At 38.4% G+C, this 27,196-nt stretch overlaps 1 protein-coding gene across 3 annotated transcripts in view; it reads left to right on the top strand.

Moving 5' to 3' along the window:
* Positions 1 to 1,195: 1,195 nt before the first annotated feature.
* Positions 1,196 to 27,196, top strand: part of LOC131127950 (netrin receptor UNC5C) — a 253,722-nt gene continuing 227,721 nt past the window's right edge. For all 3 annotated transcript variants that reach the window (XM_058070370.2, XM_058070371.2, XM_058070372.2), the window contains exon 1: positions 1,196 to 1,582. In XM_058070370.2, the coding sequence (XP_057926353.2) occupies positions 1,450 to 1,582 (133 nt within the window). In that variant the 5' untranslated portion in view covers positions 1,196 to 1,449. The remainder of the gene's footprint in view (positions 1,583 to 27,196) is intronic.

The raw sequence follows: 27,196 nt of genomic DNA, 5'->3' as shown, positions 1-27,196 counted from the left end.
CATGCTAGGTTAATTGGTGACTCCAAATTGTCCATAGGTATGAATGTGAGTGTGAATGGTTGTTTGTCTATATGTGCCCTGTGATTGGCTGGCCACCAGTCCAGGGTGTACCCCGCCTCTTGCCCAAAGACAGCTGGGATAGGCTCCAGCACCCCGCGACCCTTATGAGGAAAAAGCGGTAGAAAATGAATTAATGAATGAAAGTAATATTTTGAATAACAAATCAAAGTTGTGGCCTCACAGCTAGGAGACGAGGGTTCAATTCCACCCTCGGCCATCTCTGTGTGGAGTTTGCATGTTCTCCCCGTGCATGCGTGGGTTTTCTGCGGGTACTCCGGTTTCTTCCGACATTCCAAAAATTGGCGACTCCAAATTGACCATAGGTATGAATGTGAGTGTGAATGGTTGTTTGTCTATATGTGCCCTGTGATTGGCTGGCCACCAGTACCAGCACCCCCCACGACCCTTGTGAGGATGAGCGGTAGAAAATGAATAAATAAAAGTTGTCACTACTGGTAAATTTGATTATTAAAAATTATATTATGGTAACAAGTGAAAATATGGGACACAAATTTACAAAGAAAGTTTAAATATTTTTGAAAAAAAAACAAATAAAAAATGGGAAAAAATGAGCAAGCAAAGACCAAATTTCATATGCCTTTTCACTTCTTGACATATGTTACATATTTTTCTCTATAAAATACCAAAGTGGCCCTTGCATCTTTACATGTTTCACTCTGTGGCCCTCGGTACTGTATTGGATACTGTATACTGTATTGTGTTCTCATGCACGCGCTCCTCCTGTGCAGCTGCTGGCCGGTAGGGGGCAGTGTTAGGCGGCGTGGAGGAGCTTCATCTTCCTGGTGATGCCACACTTGCATTACATGACAATAAATACAATAAAGCAAATAATAAACATAATGTAATCAAATAACCTGCAATAAAATATCTAAATATACACGTAGAACGCTTTATTATTTGGTTAAGAGGTGATCTTATTTGGCACTTTATTAGCGGTCAAGTCCTTCAGAGGACTAAATTGACCTTTTTAAAAATGTAGATGTTTAAAAAGTAGAGATAATTCCGGAATAAATATATTGCATGCATTCAGAGGGCGGCGGCATCTCTCACTCCCCCAACCAGTCTCTCTCTCTTTCTCTCTCTTTCTCTCTCTGTGCACGTAGAGTCAGCGTCCTCTCAGAGTCAGTCACAACCGCCGTGCACAGACACGCGTGTAAGGACCCATTCAGTCCAACCTGCGCCTATTTGGACCCGAGGATTTGCGGAGGCTTGGCATCCTATTGATATTTTTCCACTTTTTGGGTGTTCCTCCCCACGACCCTTCATCTTCATCCCCCCCTCACTGGGGGAGCTGTGATTTATTTTTTTTTGTAATATTCTTCTTCTCCATCCCCTCGCCGTGGACTGAGGAGTTTGCTTGTGTTTGATATGGGGAGAAGTGCGCAGAGACGCCGTGGAGCTGGACTCGGGTCGTGGAGGTGCGCCACGCCGGGTGTCCTCCTCGTCTCGCGGCTGCTGCTGCTGTTGCTGCTGGGCTTCGTCCACGCAGGACTCGGCCAGGGTAAGTTAGTGTGTGGCGTCCTTAATGACTGTGTGCGTGGAAGATGCGTGGAAAAGAAGACGTGCGTGGAGGGGGGGGGGGGGTACTGTATATCTTTGAAGGTTTTCCTTTTAATTGCAGAAGCTTGGTGTAAATTGTGATTTTTCTCCACGCATTTCTCCTCAATGATAATCCACTTTATTATTTGCATAAGACTATACTTGCACTTGAAGTAATATACGTTTAAAGTCATTGTATATAAGTATATAAATCATATTTTGGGTGTCCCCCATGGAGCTAGTGCTTGTTTTAATGCTAAATATGCTAAAAAGTTATGCATATTTAAAAAAAAAACACACAACTTTCCCCCTTACATTACACCTTTGTTGTACCACTAATTGTAAATATATTTTTAAAATGTGCCACGGGCCGATAAAACATGAGTTACGGGCTGCCAGTAGTCCTGTAGCCGCACTTTGGACACCCGTACCTTAGCTATATCGTATATATACAGTTCTCTCAAGTCATAAACTCCCTCCCAAAAACATAACAAATGTGTGCTTTTTGCATCGGAAACGGACTAAAAATGATTTCTCCTGTGTGTGTATTCAGTGGTTGGCATGTGAGGAGATCGAGGGTTTGAATCCCCGTTTGGGCATGTGTGTGCGTGGGCTTTCTACGGGTACATTCCAGGAAATTGCCTGCGCATAGGCGTGGATGTGCTTCTTCACGTATACTGTATATGTCCTGTGATTGGCTGCCGACCGGTCCAGGGTGTCCCACGCCTCTCACACTCAGGCAGCTGGGATAGGCTCCAGCTTAGCCACGGCCCAAATCAGGACAAGGGTGATAGAAAATGGATAAATAGACACCATTTCTTTTCGAAGTGACTCCACTTTTAATTAAGATACTCAATGTAAAACTAATAAAAGTCATGTATTGGATGACTTTATGTCGCTGATTGTAGTGGACTTGACCCCAGGGTCACAACACTACAAGGCAGCAGTGTTTCATTTATGAACAAGACACAGAAACATGTCGAAAAAAAATAATGCAATGACATGGAAAAAATGTCCATGTCTTTTAGATTAGTGGTCGACTAAAACAAGCTAACCTTTTATTTACTACTATACGTATACTGGATGCATTAGCTCTGCTTCTCCCTACTCCTTTTCAGACACACAGTATTGACTTGTGAAAGTGTAACCTAGTATACTATGTAACTTTATTACTGATTCTATGTTACTTTGGCAGTGAATTAGTTAATAGTGGTTAACTTCTTTTTACACTTCAGTGAGAGCAGTGCTGAAATGGTTTATGATGGGGATAGTTTGACACTGGAGCAGATCATTTTCCATTATTTCTTATGGGGAAAAATTGACCAAAATGTTTGGCATTCCTTACTTTGGCATTCCTTATAAAAATGCCATTTTTTTTTGTTTTTGTTTTGCAATGATTTGTTAGCTTCTTTATAAACTTTTATCCCAAGGAACAGAATGCCTGTGTCACGCATCAAAGTATGATAGTTTGGCTTCTTTATACACTTTTATGACAGTTATCAATGTAAAAGACGGTGGCAGTTTGACCTTGGAACTGATAATTTTCCATGCTTTCCTATGGGAAGCAATGTACTGCCACATGAAAAATTGTGTTTATAGTAGCTTAGAAGTTTATAAGTACTGAAGTACTTGTACATCTCCTCATTACAGTCCTTCAAGTGTTTTTTTTTTTGTTTTTTTAATCATTATATTTGATGTTTTTGTTCACTTAACATTCACTTCTCTCCATTAATTCAGATCCTTTTAAGCTTTTTACCAGTTGAACTCCATTGGGCTTGTTTCTGTTTTATTTTTTAAAAAAAGTCAATATTTAAAGATAGTCCAAAACGGTGAAAGGTCTCCTTGTTTACACGTTGAATGGTCGCAGCCACGTTCCCCCATTCAGCTGCTGGAAGGAGTGGCGATCGGGGGGGGGGGGGGGGGGGGGGGTTGGCGCAATTGGAGGTTGTGTTTCTACCGGGGTCATTCCTCAGCTTCTGGTTACACGACATGATTCATATTTCCATCGGCAGTTGGTTCGCAGTGGCACACACACGTCGTACACAGACGCTTAGCCTTTTTCACTTGAAAATGAAATAGTTGGCACTCAAGCTCGGTCTAAGACCAGTGTGTTGAAGTCGTGTGTGTGTGTATGCGTGGATGTCGGTGTGTAGGCGTGTTAGCTCAACTTAGGATGCTATGTGTGTGTGTTTGGACTTATATGCCAGCCAACATGTCTGTACGTGGGAGTTGTGTGATTTTTCTATGTGTGCGTGAACTTGGCATTGTGACAACACTAAGGTGGGGATCTCATGGTGTTTCATTGTGTGTGTGTGTGCAGTTGGCATTATGATACTGCCAGAGCTCTCCTGCTGTCAGCCATTATGCTGTGATCCTGTCCCATGGTGCACCGCAGCCATTCAGGGTTCACAGCTTGGCGCTCTGTCTACAGCTGGGACAGTATTCAAATAGGCAAATGGGCCAGTTGGATTGGTCGCTCTAAACCGCCCAATGGCCCGACTGGCAAAGCTTGATCTGTGCTATGTTCATGGTGGGAATGTTTTGGGAGTCCAAAAGTAAATTTTTCATTTTTTTTTTTTACCATTATGCAAGATAGACGATATCATTAATAACTGGTGGGAGGAGTGATGTTATTGTTTGACACGTCTGTTTGTGCATTAGCAATAATACTTTGCGCTTTGGCTTTTCATATTATTTCAAGTCTTTGTTTTTCCATTATGCAAGGTAGAGGTTGTCGTTAATAACTGGTGGGAGGAGTGAGCTTATTGTTTGACATGTTAATGTTTGTGCATTAGCAATTGTGCTTTGCGCTTTGACTTTTCATATTATTTCAATTCTTTGTTTTTACCATTATGCAAGACAGAGGATATCATTAATAACTGGTGGGAGGAGTGATGTTATTGTTTGACACGTCTGTTTGTGCATTAGCAATAATACTTTGCGCTTTGGCTTTTCATATTATTTCAAGTCTTTGTTTTTCCATTATGCAAGATAGAGATTGTCGTTAATAACTGGTGGGAGGAGTGATGTTATTGTTTGACACGTCTGTTTGTGCACAAGCAATTTTACCTTGCACTTTGACTTGTCACATAATTTCAAGGCTTTTTTTTCATTTCTGCTATTCAAGATAGACGTTATTAATAACTGGTGGGAGGAGTGATCTTATTGTTTGACACATCTATGTTGTTTGTGCATTAGCAATTGTACTTTGCGCTTTGACTTTTCATATTATTTCAAGTCTTTGTTTTTACCATTATGCAAGATAGAGGATATCATTAATAAGTGGTGGGAGGAGTGATGTTATTGTTTTACACGTCTGTTTGTGCACAAGCAATTTTACTTTGCGCTTTGACTTTTCATATTATTTCAATTCTTTGTTTTTGCCATTATGCAAGATAGAGGTTGTCGTTAATAACTGGTGGAAGGAGTGATGTTATTGTTTGACACGTCTGTTTGTGCACAAGCAATTTTACCTTGTGCTTTGACTTGTCACATTATTTCAAGGCTTTTTGTTCATTTCTACTATTCAAGGTAGAAGTTATTAATAACTGGTGGGAGGAGTGATCTTATTGTTTGACACATCTATGTTGTTTGTGTATTAGCAATAGTACTTTGTGTTTTGACTTTTCAAATTATTTCAAGTCTTTGTTTTTCCATTTTGCAAGGTAGAGGTTGTCGTTAATAACTGGCGGGAGGAGTGATCTTATTGTTTGACATGTTAATGTTTGTGCATTAGTAATTGTACTTTGCGCTTTGACTTTTCATATTATTTCAAGTCTTTGTTTTTTCCATTATGCAAGGTAGAAGTTGTCGTTAATAACTGGTGGGAGGAGTGATCTTATTGTTTTGAGACATTTATGTTTGTGCACAAGCAATCGTACCAATGGAATTGTGTGACACATCTGTTTGTGCACAAGCAATTTCATCTTGTGCTTTGACTTGTCACATTATTTCAAGGCTTTTTGTTCATTTCTACTATTCAAAGTAGAAGTTATTAATAACTGGTGGGAGGAGGGATCTTATTGTTTGACACATCTATGTTGTTTGTGTATTAGCAATAGTACTTTGTGTTTTGACTTTTCAAATTATTTCAAGTCTTTGTTTTTCCATTTTGCAAGGTAGAGGTTGTCGTTAATAACTGGCGGGAGGAGTGATCTTATTGTTTGACACGTCTGTTTGTGCATTAGCAATAATACTTTGCGCTTTGGCTTTTCATATTATTTCAAGTCTTTGTTTTTTCCATTATGCAAGGCAGAGGTTGTCGTTAATAACTGGTGGGAGGAGTGATCTTATTGTTTGACACATTTATGTTTGTGCACAAGCAATCGTACCTTGTGCTTGACTTCCCATATTATTATATAATGTATATATATAGTCTTTCTGATCATTTCCATGAAGCAATGTGGAGGTTATCATTCATTTCTGGTGGGAGGAATGATCACACTGATTATATGGCGTGTGTACGTTGTGCGTGCCTGAGATTTGACTTATTATTGGATTATTTTGAGGCTTTCTATTTCTAATATGCAAGGTGGTTATCCTGAACTGGTGGGAGGAAGGATGATATTGAGTTAATGAGGCACAACTTGGACTTTCTGTGCATTTCTTTTAGGCAAGTTGGTTGGTATCATTAATAGCTTGTCGGTTATGCAACACATCCAGGTTAGGTGCTATTATATTAACAATTAACAAGACTCTAAATAGGTCAAGCTATTATTTTTCTCAGTAAAAACACTCATCAGATGATAATTTTGTAAATGTAGGAGCTTCAGATGCGATATAATGTATAACACAGCCACTAGAGGGCACCTTTGTTCGCTACGTGACACCCTGGGAGGTCTCCACCAGTGTCATTGTCCGTAATTCTCATCTTTCTTTGATATTTTGGGTGCGGTGACAGCATTTGTCACCATTCACTCGCATTTTCTGGAGGAATTTTAATTTCTCATTTTGGCTTTGCCGTTTCTGCAAGATACAGGGAGGAAAACGGGCGAGATGAATGGATGAGGAAAAGGGGGGAGATCTCTCTGGGTGGTTTGTACCAGCTTTGATCACTCCACTTGGACTCGACAAGCTGACTGACGCACACACACACACACACACACACGGCAAGAGACGGCGCAGCTCCAACAATGCCGCATTTTGTCTGTGGACGTCCATCCCCGTGAGCGTACGCGTGCGTGTGAAAGGAAGTCTTTGACTGCGTCTGGCCCGCTTTTGTATGGACGAGCCTCCCGCTGCTTGTGATGGCATAGTTGCCTCACCTCTTCTTCTTCTTCTTTTTCAAGGTCTGGGCCGTGATGAGACTTTTCTTTTTTCCTTCCCGCCCACCTCTGTCTCTTCTTTCCGCTTACGGAAAAGCATTTTTACTGACCTTTCTCACCACCCCTCCCTTCTCTCCATTCCTCTCCCCCTTGCCTGCGGCCTTGTGTTCTCTCTCATTCACTCATTACATTTTATGATGGACTGTGAAAAATGTCCGCCTACACGCTGGTGCATTTCATGTTTTTTTTTTTTTTTTTAAACTTGTACACACATCACATTACGGCTCTACTTGCTTCCTACCTACCTTCGAGTTGTCTTTTTATGAGGCTGCCTTTCCAATGGCTACACCACCATAGCTGATGGACACTCAATGGACACAACATTAGGTACATCTTTCACCTTTCCGAACCAGTACAATACAAATACAAAGAATGCAACAAAAGAAAAAATAATGCCTATGTTGACCATATTGTTGATTTTTGTTCTTAGAATTAATGTTGGTTTTTAGTAAGGCAAAGTTTGAGAGGCAAAATACTGTATGAAACTAAAGTAAATAAAATAAAATAATGATAATTCTATTGAGTTTCATTTGTAAATTCATCAAAAAGAAAAAAATATGCATTTAATTTCAATCACATGTTTCCAATTTATTTGTGTTTTTATTGTATTGTTGTATTTGTTTTATTTTAAATCAAAATTAAATTAAATAAAAATTTCTATGCAGTATAATCTTTTAAAACCAATTTATTAAAATTTGTAACTCTCAAATAATTTTTTGTATTTCCCAAGACATGTTTCCATATTCTTGCATTTAATTTTAATCACATGTTTCCAATTTATTTGTGTTTTTATTATGATAATTCTTGTATTTGTTTTATTTTAAATCAAAATTAAATGAAATAAAAATTTCTATGCAGTATAATCTTTTAAAACCAATTTATTAAAATTTGTAACTCTCAAATAATTTTTTGTATTTCCCAAGACATGTTTCCATATTCTTATATTTCTAAAAATGATGTACCAATATCATATTTAATAGAACTTTTGCGGCTTTATCATCACCTTTGTTCACTGATTGGCTGTTGACGTCACATGGTTCTACTGCCATAGTGAGGAAGTGAAGTTAGTATATAGAAATATGATGATTGTTTGTACTCTAAAGGGCAACTCTTTCTTAGCGTGTGCTACTAAACCTCATGAAAAGACACGGAAGGCAAGCACAACAATTATGTCCAATTAAGCACAACACGGTGAATACCTCCTTCAGCGTGTCTGCATCCTCTGCAGGGGAACACCCGGAGAGTTTGGAAAGGAGCGAGTCGTAGGAGATGCTAAATGTTCTCCTTTCCCGGCTGTCTCTCCTCCCCAGCTATCAGGCCCTAATTCCTTCTAGAGTTTCATGTACGGATCTGGAATGATGAATTTTTCATGGCGCATGAAACCCGAGGCCTCATTTGGGGCTCTGGTTTCCAGCCTTTTTGTTTTACCTAGTGTGTGTGTGTGTGTGTGTGGAGAAGTGCGTTATTTTCCACTTGTTATTTTTGCTTTGAAAACCAGTAAGTGCGCATTTTAATAGCTCTTTTAAGTGAAAATGTACTTTATTTGGATCATTTCAACTTCAAATGTCATGGTGAACGGACTTCTTGCCATCCTGCTTTTGCCCTCCTCCTTCCTGCTCTCGGATTTTTCCTTTTTTTTTAACCACCGTCCTCTTGCAACTGTCTCCCTCCCACTCTGTCTCCTTCTTCATGGATTTACCTCTTTAATTAGCGTGGAGCCCAAACAGTGGACATATTGTGGCACTGACGGGAGTCCCAGGAGCAGAAGGATATTGTCCTTGTGTGTGTGTGTGTGTGTGTGTGTGTGTGTGCATGGGTGGGTGTGTAAACTCATCAGTCAGTGATGCGGAGGGGTGTGTGTGTTGTGCATATGCACACATGCAAACACAGGTAAAGCGCCACCTCGCCTTGTAGACATTATGTCTTGTTTTCTGCCCTTTGTGGTCTATATATGTATCAATTTTTACCTCGGTACCGTAAAACCTGTAATAAATGGGCAAGGTGTTTTTTTTTTTTTTTTTCTTTGTCTCAGAAATGAGCAGCATCTTATCGCCGACTGGAGGCCCCCAGAAGGTGCAGAAAAAAAAAAAAAAAACAACCTCTTGAGCTTTAATCCCGTCTCCTGTCCCGCCGGGTCCATGTCGTCCTTTGACACCCGCTTTGGATTAACGCCAACGTATTAGTGTGCTTAGCTCATATTTAAGTAAGATGCTAATTTGACGTCAGGATGCTTCAAATGCAACTAAAAGGTCACCTTGAGCCATCTCAAGTTTTTTGACTTGACACGAATGAGACCTCGACAGTTTATTTGCCTCCAGTACTCCAGTACTCCAGTACTGTATGTAGTGTTTGTGGTAATTGGAGTATTTATTTCGATATATTGCGGTATAGAGTTAGTGTCGTGTAAATCTAGTCGTGGCGTGTCACTTGGAAGCGAGCGCTTCCTCCAGGGCTGCCGGCACGGTCGGCAGATGGCTGCTGGCTGTGTTTGTGTGTCGCAGCAAGAGGGTCTTTATTTGTCTCATCATGAATATGTAATCAAGCCCTCCTATTGACAAATGAAGACGCGCCGTGACGGTGGGGGGTCCAGCACGGCTGGGACCCCGATTCTTTTCCTCGTTAAGCGTATTGTCCCAAACACAGAACACGAGGACACAGAACACCCCTGATATCGGGGGTGTCCAAACTTTTTCTGGTGTGGACTACATAATAAAGGCCACTTCAGTATTTTTGAAACCAGTGTAGATATGCTAAGAAGTCAAATACCTCAGTTTATTTGGTCCGGACCTGACCAAATCCTTATTTATAAATTGAATATTTTGATGGCTAGAGCGTGGGAAACCCATTAAAGACCTTATAAATATGTTTTTGTGGCATTATTAGAGCTGTCTAGACCAGGGGTGGGCAAACTTTTTGACTCGCGGGCCGCATTGATATGACAAAATTTATAGGGGGGGGGGGGCAGACTATATATTTTACACGTAACAGTCCACCTGGTATTATTGTATCTGTAAAATTGTCATGCAATCTGCTATTATTATTTATTATTTTATATTTATATTTAAATATTTAAAAAATAATAAAATATTATAATAATTACAATAAAATAAAAAAAAATATTATATTATTATTATGTAAAATATGCAAATATAACAATAATATTATATATAATTAATATAATAATTATCATTAATATAATAATTATAATCATCATAGTAGTTCTAATAATAATTATAATAATAATAATAATTATTATTATTATGTGCTTGTGTCCCTTTTTTCAGGAACACTTTGTAAACAACAGACCATGTCAAAAAACGAAATTGATAAAACCATCAAAAGGTTGGCTCAGGCCATGATGCCAGGTTGTATGTTGAGTTTAAATGAAATACTTTGGAAAGATTGGGCGGGCCGTATTCAAACACTTGGCGGGCCGGATGTGGCCCCCGGGCCGTAGTTTGCCCACCCCTGGTCTAGACATAAAATAGCACTCCTGTAGTCACTTTTACACTTGTATTATCCAATATAGTTGCCATAATAGAAATATACAGTAAATACAGTAAATAAGACCTCATGTGTTAGCATTGATAGCCCACTTAGTGGCTTTTGTCTCATCAATGTCACTTTGCAGGCCCCGCCTCTTAAAGGCATACACGTCACAGATATTTTATTACATATAACATTACATTACATATTACATATACATGTTTTTTGTACTTTTAACCATTTTTATAATGGAAAATGCTGAATTTGGGCCCAAAATATGTACAATTTTCTTGTATATGCATATGTTATGACTGATAATTGGCTGTATATTTAACCATGCAACGATGATCATTTATAAATGAGCCTATTATTAGTATGAATGTTGCTATTTGCTGTTTTTTTAACCCCCATTTTTGCTGTTGTTTTTTTGGAATTTTCCAAATTTTTCTTCTCAAAATATTATGACTTTATTTCCATATTATAAATACTTCCCAAGCCTAATTTTCCCAAAATACAACTTTTTTTGTCATATTACAACTCTAAAAAATACTAAAAAATAATATTATATAATAAAAATAATATTATAAATAATAAAATAAATAAATATAATTTATAAATGTATATAAAAATAAATGATAATAATAATAATAATAATAATAATAATAATAATAATAATAATAATAATAATAATAATAATAATAATAATAGTAATAATAATAATAATAATAATAATAATAATAATAATAATAATAATAATAATAATAATAGTAGTAATAATAATAATAATAATTAATAATAATATTTTTAATATAATAATATTTGTTCTCAATTAAAATACATTCTTCTTCTTCATCGCATTATGAGTTTATTCTTGTTTTTTCTCATTAGAATTTGACTTTTGTGTCTTAGTATATTGACTTTGTGGTAAAATTACAGCATTTTTTTTTAATTTCTGCTGCTGCTATTTTAACTTTGTTCCTGTAAATTTCTTTCTTGTAATATTGTGACTTTATTCCCGTAATATTTTTATTACTTTTTTACTACTGTGTAATATTTTTTACTTACTTTAATATTTTTGTTATCGTAGCATTAGATTCCAGTAATAGTTTTGGTTGTCACTAATAATATTATGAAGCTAAAGAAAATATTTTCTGTTTCACTTTTTCAAGTGTATGCGATTAAAAGGATGTAAATTTTACCTCATACTGTTATGTTTTTTTTGCAAAAGTACATCTTTTTCACTTTTTTTGTTAATATTTTGACTTTATTTTTGCAGATATTTTTCACTTTTGCTGTAGCCTAATGGCCCCTAGGCCACACTTTAGACACCCCATATCTTGTATGTGTCACCGTATTTATATATAAGTGTAAGTAAGTTCTGGTTCTGCCTGGAGAGAAAAATCTTCACATACCAGCAACCCCCTCAACCGGTAATCCAGTGGAGTACTCAACCCAACCTGAAACCATAATTACCATAATCACCACTGTAACGTTTTACCTCGGAGGCGCTTACGTCTGCACTTTGCACAAACACACAAAGAAGTGTGTGTCCGTCTTGGGTGAAGAACTACTTTGTTCTCTTTGGGAATGTCAGAAAAGATGGATCTACCCGAGGCTTTAGTGACCACTTCTCTGCCTCTGAAGATATGATGTCATTTCCTTAAATAAGCACAGGGACCGTTTTGCTCTTTTTGAGGATCGATTGTAAAAAAAATGTTAAAAAAAAAAATAGCCAGAGATACAAATAACATGGCAAGAGTGCATTGGTTCGGGTTTCTCCCAAGTAGCAGTCGGTTCCTGTTTTCAAGTTATGCCACAATATGAAAATGGCTAAAAATGTCGCTAAAATTGTACGTCATACCATGAGAGAAAGATTTGAGAGAAATACTTTGCCTGTGATATTCCTTGCAGTCAAATATTTTTACATTTTTATAAAAAAAAAACATCAATTGAATAGTAAAATAGCTGTTGATTAATCTGATAATCGATTAATCACTGACTAATTGCTTTCATTGCTAGTTGCATGTTCTGCAAAAAGAGTATTTAAGAAGGTCGTAAACAGGATTGCTATGCTGTAACTCTAATGCTACTAATGCTAAACTGGCACCAACTGGCGCCGGGGCCAGTGGACTCCTAGAATCATTGGCGCAACTTGGCTCGCGCCATTACATTCCAGTGGATTCCAATAGGCGCATTGTTTGCGACATTTGGTCCCACTTGGTGGATTTTAAACATTTTGAAATGTTTGAAAACGGCAAACTCAATTTTTGCAGCCGTTACAGGCCACCGCGAGCCAGTTGGGAGGCAGTTTGAGCCACTGCATGCCACTAGGCACCTTATTGGCAACACGAGGAGCAACAGCAAATTGCATTGGCGTGAACTGGCACCAACTGGCGCCGGCCCAGTGGACTCCTAGAATCATTGGCGCAACTTGGCTCGCGCCATTACATTCCAGTGGATTCCAATAGGCGCATTGTTTGCGACATTTGTTTCCACTTGGTGGACACTTAGATAAAGATTTTAAACATTTTGAAATGTTTGAAAACGCCAAACTCAATTTTTGCCGCAGTTACAGGCCACCACGAGCCAGTTGGGAGGCAGTTTGAGCCACTGCATGCCACTAGGCACCTTATTGGCGACACGAGGAGCAACAGCAAATTGCATTGGCGTGAACTGGCACCAACTGGCGCCGGCCCAGTGGACTCCTAGAATCATTGGCGCAACTTGGCTCGCGCCATTACATTCCAGTGGATTCCAATAGGCGCATTGTTTGCGACATTTGGTCCCACTTGGTGGATTTTAAACATTTTGAAATGTTTGAAAACGCCAAACTCAATTTTTGCTGCAGTTACAGGCCACCACACACCAGTTGGGAGGCAGTTTGAGCCACTGCATGCCACTAGGCACCTTATTGGCGACACGAGGCGCAACAGCAAATTGCATTGGCGTGAACTGGCACCAACTGGCGCCAGCCCAGTGGACTCTTAGCATAAGGAATCCCGCTTTGTGGGAATTCATTTATCACGGTCGGCTCTGGAACCAATTAACCGCAATAAAGGAGGGATTTGTCTATATGATAAACAAGTGTGGGATCCATCGTCGTCATTACCAACAAGGCATTAGACCAGGGGTCTCAAACACGCAGCCCGCGGGTCAAATATGGCCCGCAGGACACTAGTTTGAGACCCCTGCCTTGATATGAAAGTTTAATGTTAGTGCGGCCCGCGCAAGTTTGATATGGATGCTGTATGGTATCATGTACCCAGAAAAAATTATTACGTTTGATTAATGTTCATGTTAAAGGTTAAATAACTGTTAATAGTTATCCTCCCTATCTGTGTGGAAGTGGTAAGTTTTTGGCTATTTAATAACTTGAAGGCTACCGTTTAGGTCGCTAGCTCTCTAGTTTGCGAGTTAGCATGTGTCTCAAGACCCTTTATATAATGCTTTGTTCATTTTAATCTGAAAAAAATAATTTGTCTACCCACCAACTATATGTGGTTTCTTAAGTTTTTATTATTTGCCGTTTTATTATTATTATTATATTTATTTATTTATTACTGATTGATTGATTTTCTTTATTCTTGGTTTGTTTATTTATTTTTCATCTTATTTTGTGTAGAAAAATAAAAAGTAAGATATTTGATAACAGTGGAATGTTTTATCAGAGCTTTTCTTGTAGAAAATTGGAACCAAATCAAAGGGTTTTTTTTGGGAACACCTGATGCGGCCCAGTCTCACCCAGAACCGAGCTCCAGTGGCCCCCAATAGTTTGAGACCCCTGCATTAGACACTGAATGCCGCACCGTGAATTTAGTTGAGATCCAAGCACACACTTGTACAATATTAGCTCCAAGCAGCCCCAACAAGGAAGCACTATATTTTACTCAGCGGGTGACAAGACCACATGTAAGCACTTTGCTTTGATTCATTTCAACAGCATTCTAAAGTCGCTAATGAATATGGGCAGCACATTGCTGAGGTGGCACATTTTGTGCGTGGACGGCATTGTTATTTGCCAGAATTATCCATGCACACATTTTTCTCCTGCTTCAACCACCTTCCTCCCCCCCAGAGGGGCACTGTGGGTGCAGAGAGGTTAGCGAGGAGAGAAACCATCACTGCAAAACTAAACAAGAGAAAAAAGAAAAAGGAAGGTGATCATATAGTGACGGCGAGTGGGGGGAGAAGCAGGAAGTGTGATAGCGGGGATAGTGAAGGATGTTGTTGCCATCCGAAAACAGAAAATGGAATTTTCTTACACGTACCCGAACTAAACACGCCTCTTACCATGTGTGAATTAGCTTAGTTTAGCAGAGCATGCCAGTGCGGTTTGTGTAACCTTCACTGACAATGGCAATCAAAAGTATTATCATTATGAAAGGAAAAAAAAACAAAAATACAATGCTGAATCAATGAATTTTTATATTTTAATTTTAATATTTCAACTCCATTATGCAAAATATTTGGGAATAAAACAAGTTTTACACTCTCTTTACTGATAATATGTCAACATGTAAACAAACAAATGTGAACTTTGTATAAAATACCAAGACTATTAGTAGAACCCTGATGGACCTGGCTAGACCTCAAAGCCAATCAGAGTCCACATATAAAAGACTGGTTTTAGGTCCACCCAAAGATTTTTCTTTTCTGTTTCTTGTTGTGTTTTCCAATAAATATCAATACATGTTGTCAATTGGGAGAGCTGACACACACACACACACACACAGGTACGCAAAATCAGCGTGGGTGTAAGATCAATGAAAACAAAGCAAAGAGTTTATAAAAACCCATAAAAATAAGTCAGTGGGCGTGTACTTTTATGGACACGCTGCTGAGTCACAACTAGTCAAGTTTGATTGTGAGGACGCGCAGCAGAGAAAGTGTGTTGTTCAAAAATGGAATGCAAAATTACATTGAAGCCACACTGGATCCTATTGAGGATAGTAGATTTGTTGTTGCCGTGGCGACCCTGCATCACCTACTTGAGTGCTATATAGTAATGGTGGACCAGCCAGGACAACTCTCGTGTCATTAATGCTAAATAATCACGCATGTTAGAAATGGGTTTGATGCCATTACACTCCAGAACTGGAGGGGGAGCCCTGGAGCAAACAAGAGCGCCATTGTCTAATATTGTAACAAAAAAAGAAAATGCTATTATTATTATTATTATTATTATTCAATACAAATTGGCAATATAAGCTTTAATATTTCAGTTTTTATTTTTAATAGGGATGTCCGATAATTATTGGGCCTGATATCAGCATGAAAATGTGATATCGGTTGATATCGGTGGCAGATTTTTCAGAAAAGCGATGCTGTATCTAACACATATGTCATGTTACACATATCGGTATCAGTGTCAGCTGATATCGGTATCAGGAATTGAGAGTTGGACAATATCAGCATAACGTTTTTTTCTGCAAAAAAGCCAATATCGAACATACATAATTTTTTAGATTACAATTATAATTGTAATTGTATTTTTTTTATTGAAATTAATACCAAAAAATACATCAAATTAATCAAGTTTCAGATATTTTTAGATTACATTTTTATTTTTATTGGTAATTTTCCAATATTAACATGAATTCTATAAATACACAATTGTATTATTAAATTCCAAATTAAATAATCCATCCACACAGTGGATGAATTAAATAAAAAAACACTATTAATTAACCAATATATTTTTTGTACATATTTAATTTGCTGAAAAAAAATTACACAAATTTATTAATTTGAATTAAATTCTACATTTAAAATTGTATTAATAGGAATTGCATTTTTATCATATATTCATTGTAGTAAAGTTAAATAATAACTAACTAAATAACTAAGTCAAGTATGTATAAATGAGTTACTATGGCGTAAAAGACACGCAAGGGGGGCCTGAGTGACATTTCTAGAAATATGTTTTAATATTCAAATGAGGATAAAGCTGTTTCACTCACTAACCAAGCAATTGCAAAGAAAATATGAAAGAAAATATAATAAATAGTATTCTCCTACTATTCCCCATAGTTTCAATGTTGTCTCTCCCTGATGTGTTCCTTTATTAAAAGTGTAATAACCAAGTTGCGGAAGGCAAACTTTGCATTTCCCATTTCTTATTGTTATTATTCAAAAGTGCACTTTTCTCATTTACCCGCCATATGAATGTGACCTCCCGGGTGGGAAACCTTCATGATGAAGTTCACATTGCACGCACACTTTTCAATCTACAGACAGACAGAGCGCAACATTAAGTTATGATATATCTACTGGGTAAATGATACCGATATATACATTTTGGAACATGGAGCCAACTTTCTTTATGATTGTTGTGAATGCAAACCCTGAAGAGATACAATTATAGTTAATTATAGTTAAACTATATTAGGAAAGCAGGAAGTGAACAAATGTAACAGTTACTGATTGTAAAAGTACCAGATGGAGGGGTAGGATTTAATAAGCTATGCTTAGATTAGCCACAGCATGAATGTAGCATATGAACATACAGTACGTAGCATTATGTTGTTTTGAATAATTCTAACATCGGAAGATAAAGCACATCCGGGATGTTACAACAGTTGCTGCACATGATCTCACCATATAAAATTATAAAATTATAAAATTATAAAATTATAAAATTATAAAATTATAAAATTATAAAATTATAAAATTATAAAATTAAATATAATAGAATTAAATATAATAAAAATAAAATTAGAAAAATTTGAAATTATTTTTTTTAAATAAATAAATTAAAAAAATGTAATTATATTAGGAAAGCAGGAAGTGAACAAGTGTAACAGTTACTGATTGTAAAAGTACCAGATGGAGGGGTAGGATTTAATAAGCTTTGCTTCTTCCTACTCCTTTTGGACTTGTGGAACGGGGAACTGATTATGTGATGCATTCAATTGTAATCTGATGCATGTTCAAATGAAATTAAACCATTACTATTACCATTTGTGTTAAATCATATTTTGGGTATTATAACAATGTATGTCCATGTACAGTATATGTATATTACTGCTCTTTACCGGCCGATATCTTAGATATTGGCCACTTTATCGGCCCCAAAATGGTTTTATTCTAGTTACTACATGGTCATGGTATGTATACAAGACAATAAAATAATGTTTTTTAGAGGTTGAATCCCATTAAGTGCATTGTTAGCTGCCTCATGCTACCAGTGTTGTGTTCATGGGTCGGAAGGCAAAATTCCATTTTCTGTTTTCTTCCATTCACACATGATAAGAGGCGTGTTTAGTTCGGGTAAGTGTTTGTCAGGAGATTCTACCACAATTTCGGATTTCGGAGAGATTCTGCGAACACGTATGACCCGACTTGTGATTGGCTAACTGCAATTCCACATGTTTATCAATCATCTTACATTTCTTAATGATGAGTGCTTATACATTTTACCCTTTAAATAGATTTAATAAATGTATGTGGAGGGCATAGCAGTCGTGTGGTTAGCGCGCAGGCCTCACAGCTAGGAGACCCGGGTTCAATTCCACTCTCGGCCATCTCTGTGTGGAGTTTGCATGTTCTCCAGTACTGCCTCTGTCCACCACGGGGAACCACAGGACCTGGAGCCCAAAACTCAGAGGGAGGCTGATGTCATTGCAGCGCCCCAGTGAATGTGTTTCTCAGGTGCAATGACTTACGGGAAAGCTTTAAAATGTTGTTTTGTTATTACAAAAATAATCACAAAAATGGGTGGCACGGCGGTCTAGTAGTTAGCGCGCAGACCTCACAGCTAGGAGACCAGGGTTCAATTCCACCCTGTGTGGAGTTTGCATGTTCTCCCCGTGCATGCGTGGGTTTTCTCCGGGTACTCCGGTTTCCTCCCACATTCCAAAAACATGCTAGGTTAATTAGCGACTCCAAATTGTCCATAGGTATGAATGTGAGTGTGAATGGTTGTTTGTCTATATGTGCCCTGTGATTGGCTGGCCACCAGTCCAAGATGTACCCTGCCTCTCGCCCAAAGACAGCTGGGATAGGCTCCAGCACCCCCCACGACCCTCGTGAGGATAAGCGGTAGAAAATGAATGAATGAATGAATGAAGTATATGTGGATGGTGTCGCAAGTGAACCATGGCAATTGAAGAGAGAACATAACCTACCCCCTACAAAAAGCCAGATTTACTGTAATCTCAATTACCAAAACAATCCCAGAAGGTTTTTGAGCACACAATGGCATTATGCTGATATGTCTTCCCCCTTTTTATTCTCCATTTGCCCGTCATCATCATCATCATCATAATCATCATCTTCCTGAGGCACAGCTGGTGTACGGCACGGTGCAATAACACTTCCCTTGTCCAATGACATGTGGCTCAATGAGCCTGCCAATCACACACACACACACACACACACCTCCATCATTCCTCCATCAACGCCGCATCGAATTAAATGAAGCCGGTGTGTCATCTTAATTCCAAATGTTGCCAATGTTCCTCCAATCAGATTCCAGTAGATTCCAGGCGGCGTGGACACATTCCAACTTGTCATATTGGACGTTTGTTAGTTCTCAAGGTCTGACTCTCATCTCCTCACCCCAAGACTTGTTTGGGTTAGTTTCCACTTCCTGGACCCCAAGTGTGGACTTTTCTTTGAAACGCTGAATATATTTTACATCATTTTTACTGCATGATGTGTTTTAAATTGTTGGTTTTATTTCATGGCCGATCTGTTTACTTCATGGCCTATTGTGTTTTTTTTAAATTTGCATACGCAATTTCTTTAATTGATAATAAAATAAAATAAAATAAAATAAAATAAAATAAAATAAAATAAAATAAAATAAAATAAAATAAAATAAAATAAAATAAAATAAAATAAAATAAAATAAAATAAAATAAAATAAAATTAGAATTTTAACATTTTAACAGTTAACAGTCTTTACAGAATGTTTTTTTTGTGGTAGACTGCAGGGCACTCCTTTCAAATAGAGGATCTTTGACTGACTAGCGTTTTTCAGAAGGCGCTGAAATATAGAGGATCTTTGACTAGAGTTATACAACTTGAGCGCTCCTGTCATAAACGGGATCTTTGAATAATGTTTTTTACAGAATGTTTCTGTCATATAGCAGATCTTTGGCTGTTTTTGTGGTCGGTCTGTTGAGTAGAGGATCTTTGGCAGTGTTTTATTTAGCATGTGGGGCGGACTTTTGGTCAAAATTATTTATAAATAGAATTATATATATATATGTATATATATATATATATATATATATATATATATATATATATATATATATATATATATATATATATAATAGCTTATTTTAGGAGAAAAAATATAATTATTATATATTATATTAATATATTATTATACATTAATATATTGTAATATATTATACATGTATTATACATAATATATAATGATATATATACATTATAATGTATATAATATATACATTATATTATATATAATATATATATTAATATAATAATAATATATATTAATAATATATATATATTTTGTACTTTTTATTTTAAATATATATATATTATATATTATATTAATATATTATTCATTAACATATTGTAATATATTATACATATGTTATAATAATAATAATAGCAACAATAATAACAATAATAATATCAATAATAACATGTTATATATATTATAATAATTGATAATATGTTAATATAATATATAATAATAAAAAAATGTTCTCCTAAAATAAGCTATTTTTCCCGCAGAAAACAAACCTCATTCACCATTTGTTATAATTGATAAATGTGTGGTGATATGGGGAAAAGGTATTATGTATGAAAGTATTATGGGAATAAAGTTCTAACATTACAAATCACAACCAAACCAACACCTCCCGCCTTCACGTCTTCCCTCTTGGCTGTACTGTACGATGGGCGGCGTCCTCACCTTTCATGGAGGTGCCCCTCTAAGCACCCCACGTATTGCCGAGCGTCCACCACGCACTCAGCTGCACACAATTGCTGTGATGCCGTGTTCCTGGCCGGCTGGCATGCGACCATCTGTAAGTTATATCTTTCAGCTTTTGCAGCTATGACTTCATGCATACTGCATGACTTGTTTTATATTTTTTTCGACTTCTCATGTGAGCAGCCATGAGGCTTGTGTCACGGTGTCACTGCAGGGTGATTTCACCACATCAAAAGCACACAAAAGACGTCCTCTGTTTTTCCATGCGCTGTCCATCTCTATTTGTGTCGCCTCCGGACTCCCTCTCATCTTTTCCCCTACTTTTCCTTTTTTCTCTTGCCGTCCTGAGGGAAGCAAAGCGAGAGAGAGAGAGTCGCAGTCAAAACAAAACACACGTTGAGGAAAAGACGGTGTAAAAAAAAAAAAAAGACTTTGAAAAGTTGTTCTCACAAATGTCATTCAGAGCTAAAAGTAGGAGAAAGCAGCTGAGTCAAGGCAGGCAAATGCCCACGACGCCTTTCCTGCAGCTGGTCCAAATCCTTCCATTGTTGTTGGTTGTGCTGCGTCTGCCCGCTCTTGTGTCCCCCTTGCTGCCTTTTAGCTTTATCTCTATTTCTCGGCTGCTTCTGCGCTCTTTGTTCTTTGGAACTTTCATTCAGAGGTGAAAGGAAGCGTCAACAAAGTGTACACCTACCTAAAGATACTTTTGCCCCTGATTGAGGGACATTTCAGGCAAATGAAGTCCTCTAATGCAAGGGGTACCCTGAAATAGAAACATACCAATCTGAGTTTAAAATTTAAAAGACAACAACATTTCATTAAAGTTCATTAGAGGAGCATAGAAATCTTACAAAATGGTAGATGACACTGCAGTACTGCCTCTGTCCTCTACGGGGAGCCACAGGACCCGCTGCCCAAAACTCAGAGGGAGGCTGACGTCATTGCAGCGCCCCAGTGAATGTGTTTCTCAGGCGAATCACAAAATTGGGCGGCACAGCGGTCTAGTGGTTAGCACGCAGACCTCACAGCTAGGAGACCAGGGTTCAATTCCACCCTCTGCCATCTCTGTGTGGAGTTTGTTCTCCTCGTGCATGCGTGGGTTTCCTCCGGGTACTCCGATTTCCTCCCACATTCCAAAAACATGCTAGGTTAATTGGCGACTCCAAATTGTCAATAGGTATGAATGTGAGTGTGAATGGTTGTTTGTCTAAATGTGCCCTATGATTGGCTGGCGACCAGTCCAGGGTGTACCCCACCTCTCACCCGAAGACAGCTGGGATAGGCTCCAGCAACCCCCGCGACCCTCGTGAAGAAAACGCGGTAGAAAATGAATGAATGAATGAACATTTTAAAGTTTTTCATTAAAGTTCATTAGAGGAGCATAGAAATCTTACAAAAAGTACTGCCTCTGTCCACCACGGGGAGCCACAGGACCCGGAACCCAAAACTCAGAGGGAGGCTGACGTCATTGCAGCTCCCCAGTGAATGTGTTTCTCAGGCGTAATGACTTATGGGAAAGCTTTAAAATATTGTTTCGTTATTACAAAAATAATCACAGAAATGGGCGGCACAGACCTCACAGCTAGGAGACCAGGGTTCAATTCCACCCTCGGGCATCTCTGTGTGGAGTTTGCATGTTCTCCCCGTGCATGCGTGGGTTTTCTCCGGGTACTCCAGTTTCCTCCCACATTCCAAAAACATGCTAGGTTAATTGGCGACTCCAAATTGTCAATAGGTATGAATGTGAGTGTGAATGGTTGTTTGTCTCGTGAGGAAAAAGCGGTAGAAAATGAATGAATGAATGAATAATCACATAAATATGGAAAAAAGAGCAAAGAGAGAATTTTTTCACCTCACAAAGGTGAGATAGTTTACCGTAAAAAGTCTGGATAATGCAGCCGTTGAGCTACTTTAGCCGTAGGAAATCCAGCCATTGGTTAAGAAATGCATCATAGGTTTGTTTAAGTAAACATTTAATCATCACTGACCTTTTTTTCCTCACCTTCTAGTTGCTCCAATATGTGAAACAGGCACACACATGGTGAGAGTTGTGCGGCAGTGTATTGATTCATTGTGTTTGTCACGGCCTTGTTGTTGCTTAAACAAGTCAGTAATAATGGAGTCACGTTGTGGAGTCTGCTCATTGAACTGTGACTGGCTGACATTGATTGTTGTCTGCTGCTTTGGGAATACATCACTTGTGTGTGTTCATTTGTGTGTCTGTATGTGATGACATTCAACTATACGTAGTTGGGCGTCTGGAGATGTGTTGTTTCTTGAGATGTTGGGAAAATTGGGAAAATTCCTGTTGTAGAACTGTAAAATGAGTGTAATAGTGCATATATTTATATGTGATTTTTCACTGGAGAGTATTTGATACGGTACAGATTTACCACATGGTGAGATAAACAAATACTGTGCAGTACAGCCTTTGGTTTGTGATACTTCTGCCGAGTAGCCAGAGTGATGAAAAACATGAATTATGTAAATCACGGGTGCCCAAATTGCGACCTGCGGGCCATTTGCGGCCCATAACTGTTTTTTTATTAGCCAGATGCACATTCTAAAACTATAATTTAACAAACGAAAAACAAAAACATACAGCAAAATTGCAATAACGTCACAATTTTAGTTGCATAACATTGAAATATTAAAAAAAAAAACATGTTTTTAATATGACTAGAAACAACAAAACAACAAATAAAAAACAGAAGAGTGCTGCTGTCATATAGAGGATCTTTGAGTAACGTTTTTACAGAATGCTCCTGTCATGTAGAGGATCTTTGACTCGTGTCTGTGCAGTATTTACTTAAAAACAGAAGAATAAAATAAAATAAAATAAAATAAAATAAAATAAAATAAAATAAAATAAAATAAAATAAAATAAAATAAAATAAAATAAAATAAAATAAAATAAAATAAAATGTTAAAATTCGAATTTTAACATTTAACATTTTAACAGTTAACAGTCTTTACAGAATGTTTTTTTTTAATTTCCATATGCAATTTCTTTAATTGATAAAATAAAATAAAATAAAATAAAATAAAATAAAATAAAATAAAATAAAATAAAATAAAATAAAATAAAATAAAATAAAATAAAATAAAATAAAATAAAATAAAATGTTAAAATTCGAATTTTAACATTTAACATTTTAACAGTTAACAGTCTTTACAGAATGTTTTTTGTTGTGGTAGACTGCAGGGCACTCCTTTTAAATAGAGGATCTTTGACTGACTAGCATTTTTCAGAAAATCAAAATAACATTGGAATTTCTGGAAAATTAGGTTGGGAAACAAGTTTTAAAAGGGACCTATTGTGCTTTTTTCCACTTTTCTGACCTGTAGTTAGAATGTCAAAGTTGCCAAAGTTTCAGATAATGAGGTTTGTGCATTTGGACGTGAGCCCTGAAAGAAGTTTGGGATGGCTCACAACGCTCTGTTTCAAAAGGCGTGGTCAAACCGTTCCTTTGTGATGTCACAGAGGGACGGACTTCCTTATATGGTTAATAGTTAGGAAGCACTTTGGGTGTGTGACCAATCACAGCGAAGTGGGTGGAATAAATTAAAACAGGCCGTTTTGACAGGAAACATAAATCCAAGGAAATATGCTGGAATAGGTGCAGATTCTGGAAGATCTATAAGGCTTTGTGTGCTGGTTATTATGTGCTGAATTATTCCGATAATCCATCGTTCATTTTTAACACGTAGCGCAGCATCATTGCGTCTTTTTGTGGGACGTACTGTGTTGTCTTAACTCTGGTGTGGGTTTGATGCTAATGTGGAGCATGTGCAGTGCGACGTGCGCTTGAATTGGTCTCTCAGAGACCCACACAGGGGAGATGCTCACTCGGCTTCTTTATTTTTTATTTTTTTCTTGCTACATCATTAAAGTGCTCCTCGGCTTTTAGCGGAGACACATGCGCAGGACGGGAAAGGCACACCCACTCGTTCTTTTGTAGACTGACTGACTTTATCAGTCAGTCTTCCATCTTGTGATGACGCCATGATGAAACTGTCAGATCGGGTTGTCGCAAACCAGCTTCATGTCGCAACTGTTTGGAACCTTGCTTTCTTTTACTTTTTTTTTTTCTGTTTTCTTCGTTTTCAGCGTTTTTCTGTGTGCTTCAGCCTCGAGGGCTGCAGGCTCCACATCCCTGCAGGGAGTGTTTGCATGAGTGTGTGTTAGTGTGTGGATATGCGCAAGTGTCTGAAGCAGACAGATAGTGAGACCCAGAGATGCTATGAGGAAAGGATTGTGTGTGTGTGTTGCGCTCTAATTGGGACACGGGTTGCATCTGTGCCGTGCTTTTCTGATGCCAGTCCCACATGAGCGTCGCTGTAAATCTTGATAATGGTATTAAGCTTGTCGAGCCACTTTGTGACTTTGTCCCGCACGCTAAAACACACACATGCGTGCAGAGAGGAAGCGAGAGGCAGGAAGTCCACATGTGCACGTATACTGTCGTCCTAACTGCCTATTACTGCAGCGTAGCGAGACCTCTGTGGCACTCAGCTCAGCTTTACTGGCTATTCTATGAATATATGGCAGATAAATATTGCATGTCGCCATGCGTTGGGGAGGCACAATGCGCTGTCCTCAAGTTGTGTTGCCGAACCTCCAAGGTGGAACACAATTATTCATAATTAATAACACTTGGGAACAGAAATAATCTGTTGCATCATATGACCGAGGCAAAGCTTTAAGTGACATTTTAACCTCCTCGGGGGGGCGGGGGGGGGTGAGGGGGGGGGGGGGTGGGGGCGTGCCCCACTATCTGAAAAGCACTGGTCATTCATTCAGAGCATAGAATAGAAAATATTTTTGAATGCTATTAGAGCCCTTTAGATGTACCTAGCACCCCTATAGTCATCTTTACACTCATTCATTCATTCATTTTCTACCGCTTATCCTCACGGGCACATATAGACAAACAACCATTCACACTCACATTCATACCTATGGACAATTTGGAGTCGCCAATTAACCTAGCATGTTTTTGGAATGTGGGAGGAAACCGGAGTACCCGGAGAAAACATGCAAAGTCCACACAGAGATGCCCAGACGGAGATTCCAACCCAAGTTTTCCCGATCTCCTGATTTTGTGACCAACATGCTAACCACTCGTCCACCGTGCGGCAGCCTCCAATTTTCATTAATTAATTTTCTACTGCTTTTCCACGGGGGTGCTGGAGCCTATCCCAGCAGTCTTCGGGCGAGAGGCGGGGTACACCCTGGACCGGTGGCCAGCCAATCACAGGGCACATATAGACAAACAACCATTCACACTCACATTCATACCTATGGACAATTTGGAGTTGCTAATTAACCTAGGATGTTTTTGGAATGTGGGAGGAAACCGGAGTACCCGGACGGGGAGAACATGCAAACTCCACACACATAAAGATGGCCGAGGGTGGAATTGAACTCGGGTCTCCGAGCTGTGAGGTCTATGGACTAACCACTCGTAGAACACCATAAAAATGCTCAGAGTCCAAAAATGTAGCATAATTATTTTGGTGTGAAGCAAAATCCTCATGAGGGGCACAGGGGTGCTGGAGCCTATCCCAGCTGTCTTGGGGCGAGAGGCGGGGTACACCCTGGACTGGTGGCCAGCCAATCACAGGGCACATATAGACAAACAACCATTCACACTCACATTCATACCTATGGACAATTTGGAGTCGCCAATTAACCTAGCATGTTTTTGGAATGTGGGAGGAAACCGGAGTACCCGGAGAAAACCACCTTTACACTCATATTACGCAATATAGTATAAATAATAACACAAAATAAGCCATTTAAGACGTAAATCAGACGAATATTTGTGTGTGTTGCTGTAAATGTGGATTATATCGTGGATGTTTTTACTTCGGTGTGGTTGCCAGTGTAGAATACAACATATCACAATGTCTTTGAATGCATCTTCTGAATGCATTACATGTGTATTTTAGTTAGTGTCGGCATTTTAATACTAAATATGTAAAATTAGCTGAAATATCCGGCAAACACGAGGCCGTATTCAACCATGAAACAGCATGATTTATTACTGACACTTTGCTGTAGTGTTTTCCAAAAACATCCTAAGGGGCATTTGTTGGATGTTCCATAGTTAGTTGAAGTTCTCTGCGAGCCCCAGCGGGTCTGATGCCATATTTTGGGGGCGGGCGGTGTCGCAGCAGCAGAGAGCGGTGTCATCAGCGGATCACAGCGGGCCATGCCGGGGAAATTACAGCCGCTCTTGATTGGTTGCACCAGCTGAAATGGTCGGCTTGAGCCTGGCAGGGAAGCGCTCAGCGTGATGTTCTTTTTTTTTTTTTTTTTTTTTTTTTTTGGTGTGCTGAGACACCGCTTTCCGTTCTTTTGAAGCTTTTTAGTAATTGCAGAGATCGGGGTTGAATGTGTAAACTTCCATACCTAACTTGCTGATTCTGAAACAGTTGGCACTTTGCAGTCAAGTGAGTTCTTAAAGGCGGTAGGTAGGTAGGAAGGTAGGTAGGTGGTGAAGTGGAGGATGCTCATGTTGTCATTACGCTCGCCGACATGACCTCGTACGTTGGTTGCTTTGTTTGTTCACATCAGGATCGGCAATTACTTCTTATTCCTAACTCCTGCCTTCCATCTGAGAAGCACTGGTCATTCATTCAGAGCATAGAAAACCTGCTTATGCTTATTTTTGAATGCTATTAGAGCCCTTTAGATGTAAACTAGCACCCCTATAGTCACCTTTACACTTATTCATTCATTCATTTTTTTACCGCTTATCCTCACAAGGGTCGCGGGGGTGCTGGAGCCTATCCCAGCTGTCTTCGAGTGAGAGGCGGGGTACACCCTGGACTGGTCGCCAGC

Source organism: Doryrhamphus excisus, linkage group LG3 (genome assembly GCF_037039965.1).
Source record: "Doryrhamphus excisus strain RoL-2023G ecotype Guam linkage group LG3, RoL_Dexc_Guam_v1.1, whole genome shotgun sequence".
Taxonomy (NCBI): Eukaryota; Metazoa; Chordata; class Actinopteri; order Syngnathiformes; family Syngnathidae; genus Doryrhamphus; species Doryrhamphus excisus.
This window is presented reverse-complemented; position numbering and strand designations above follow the sequence as displayed.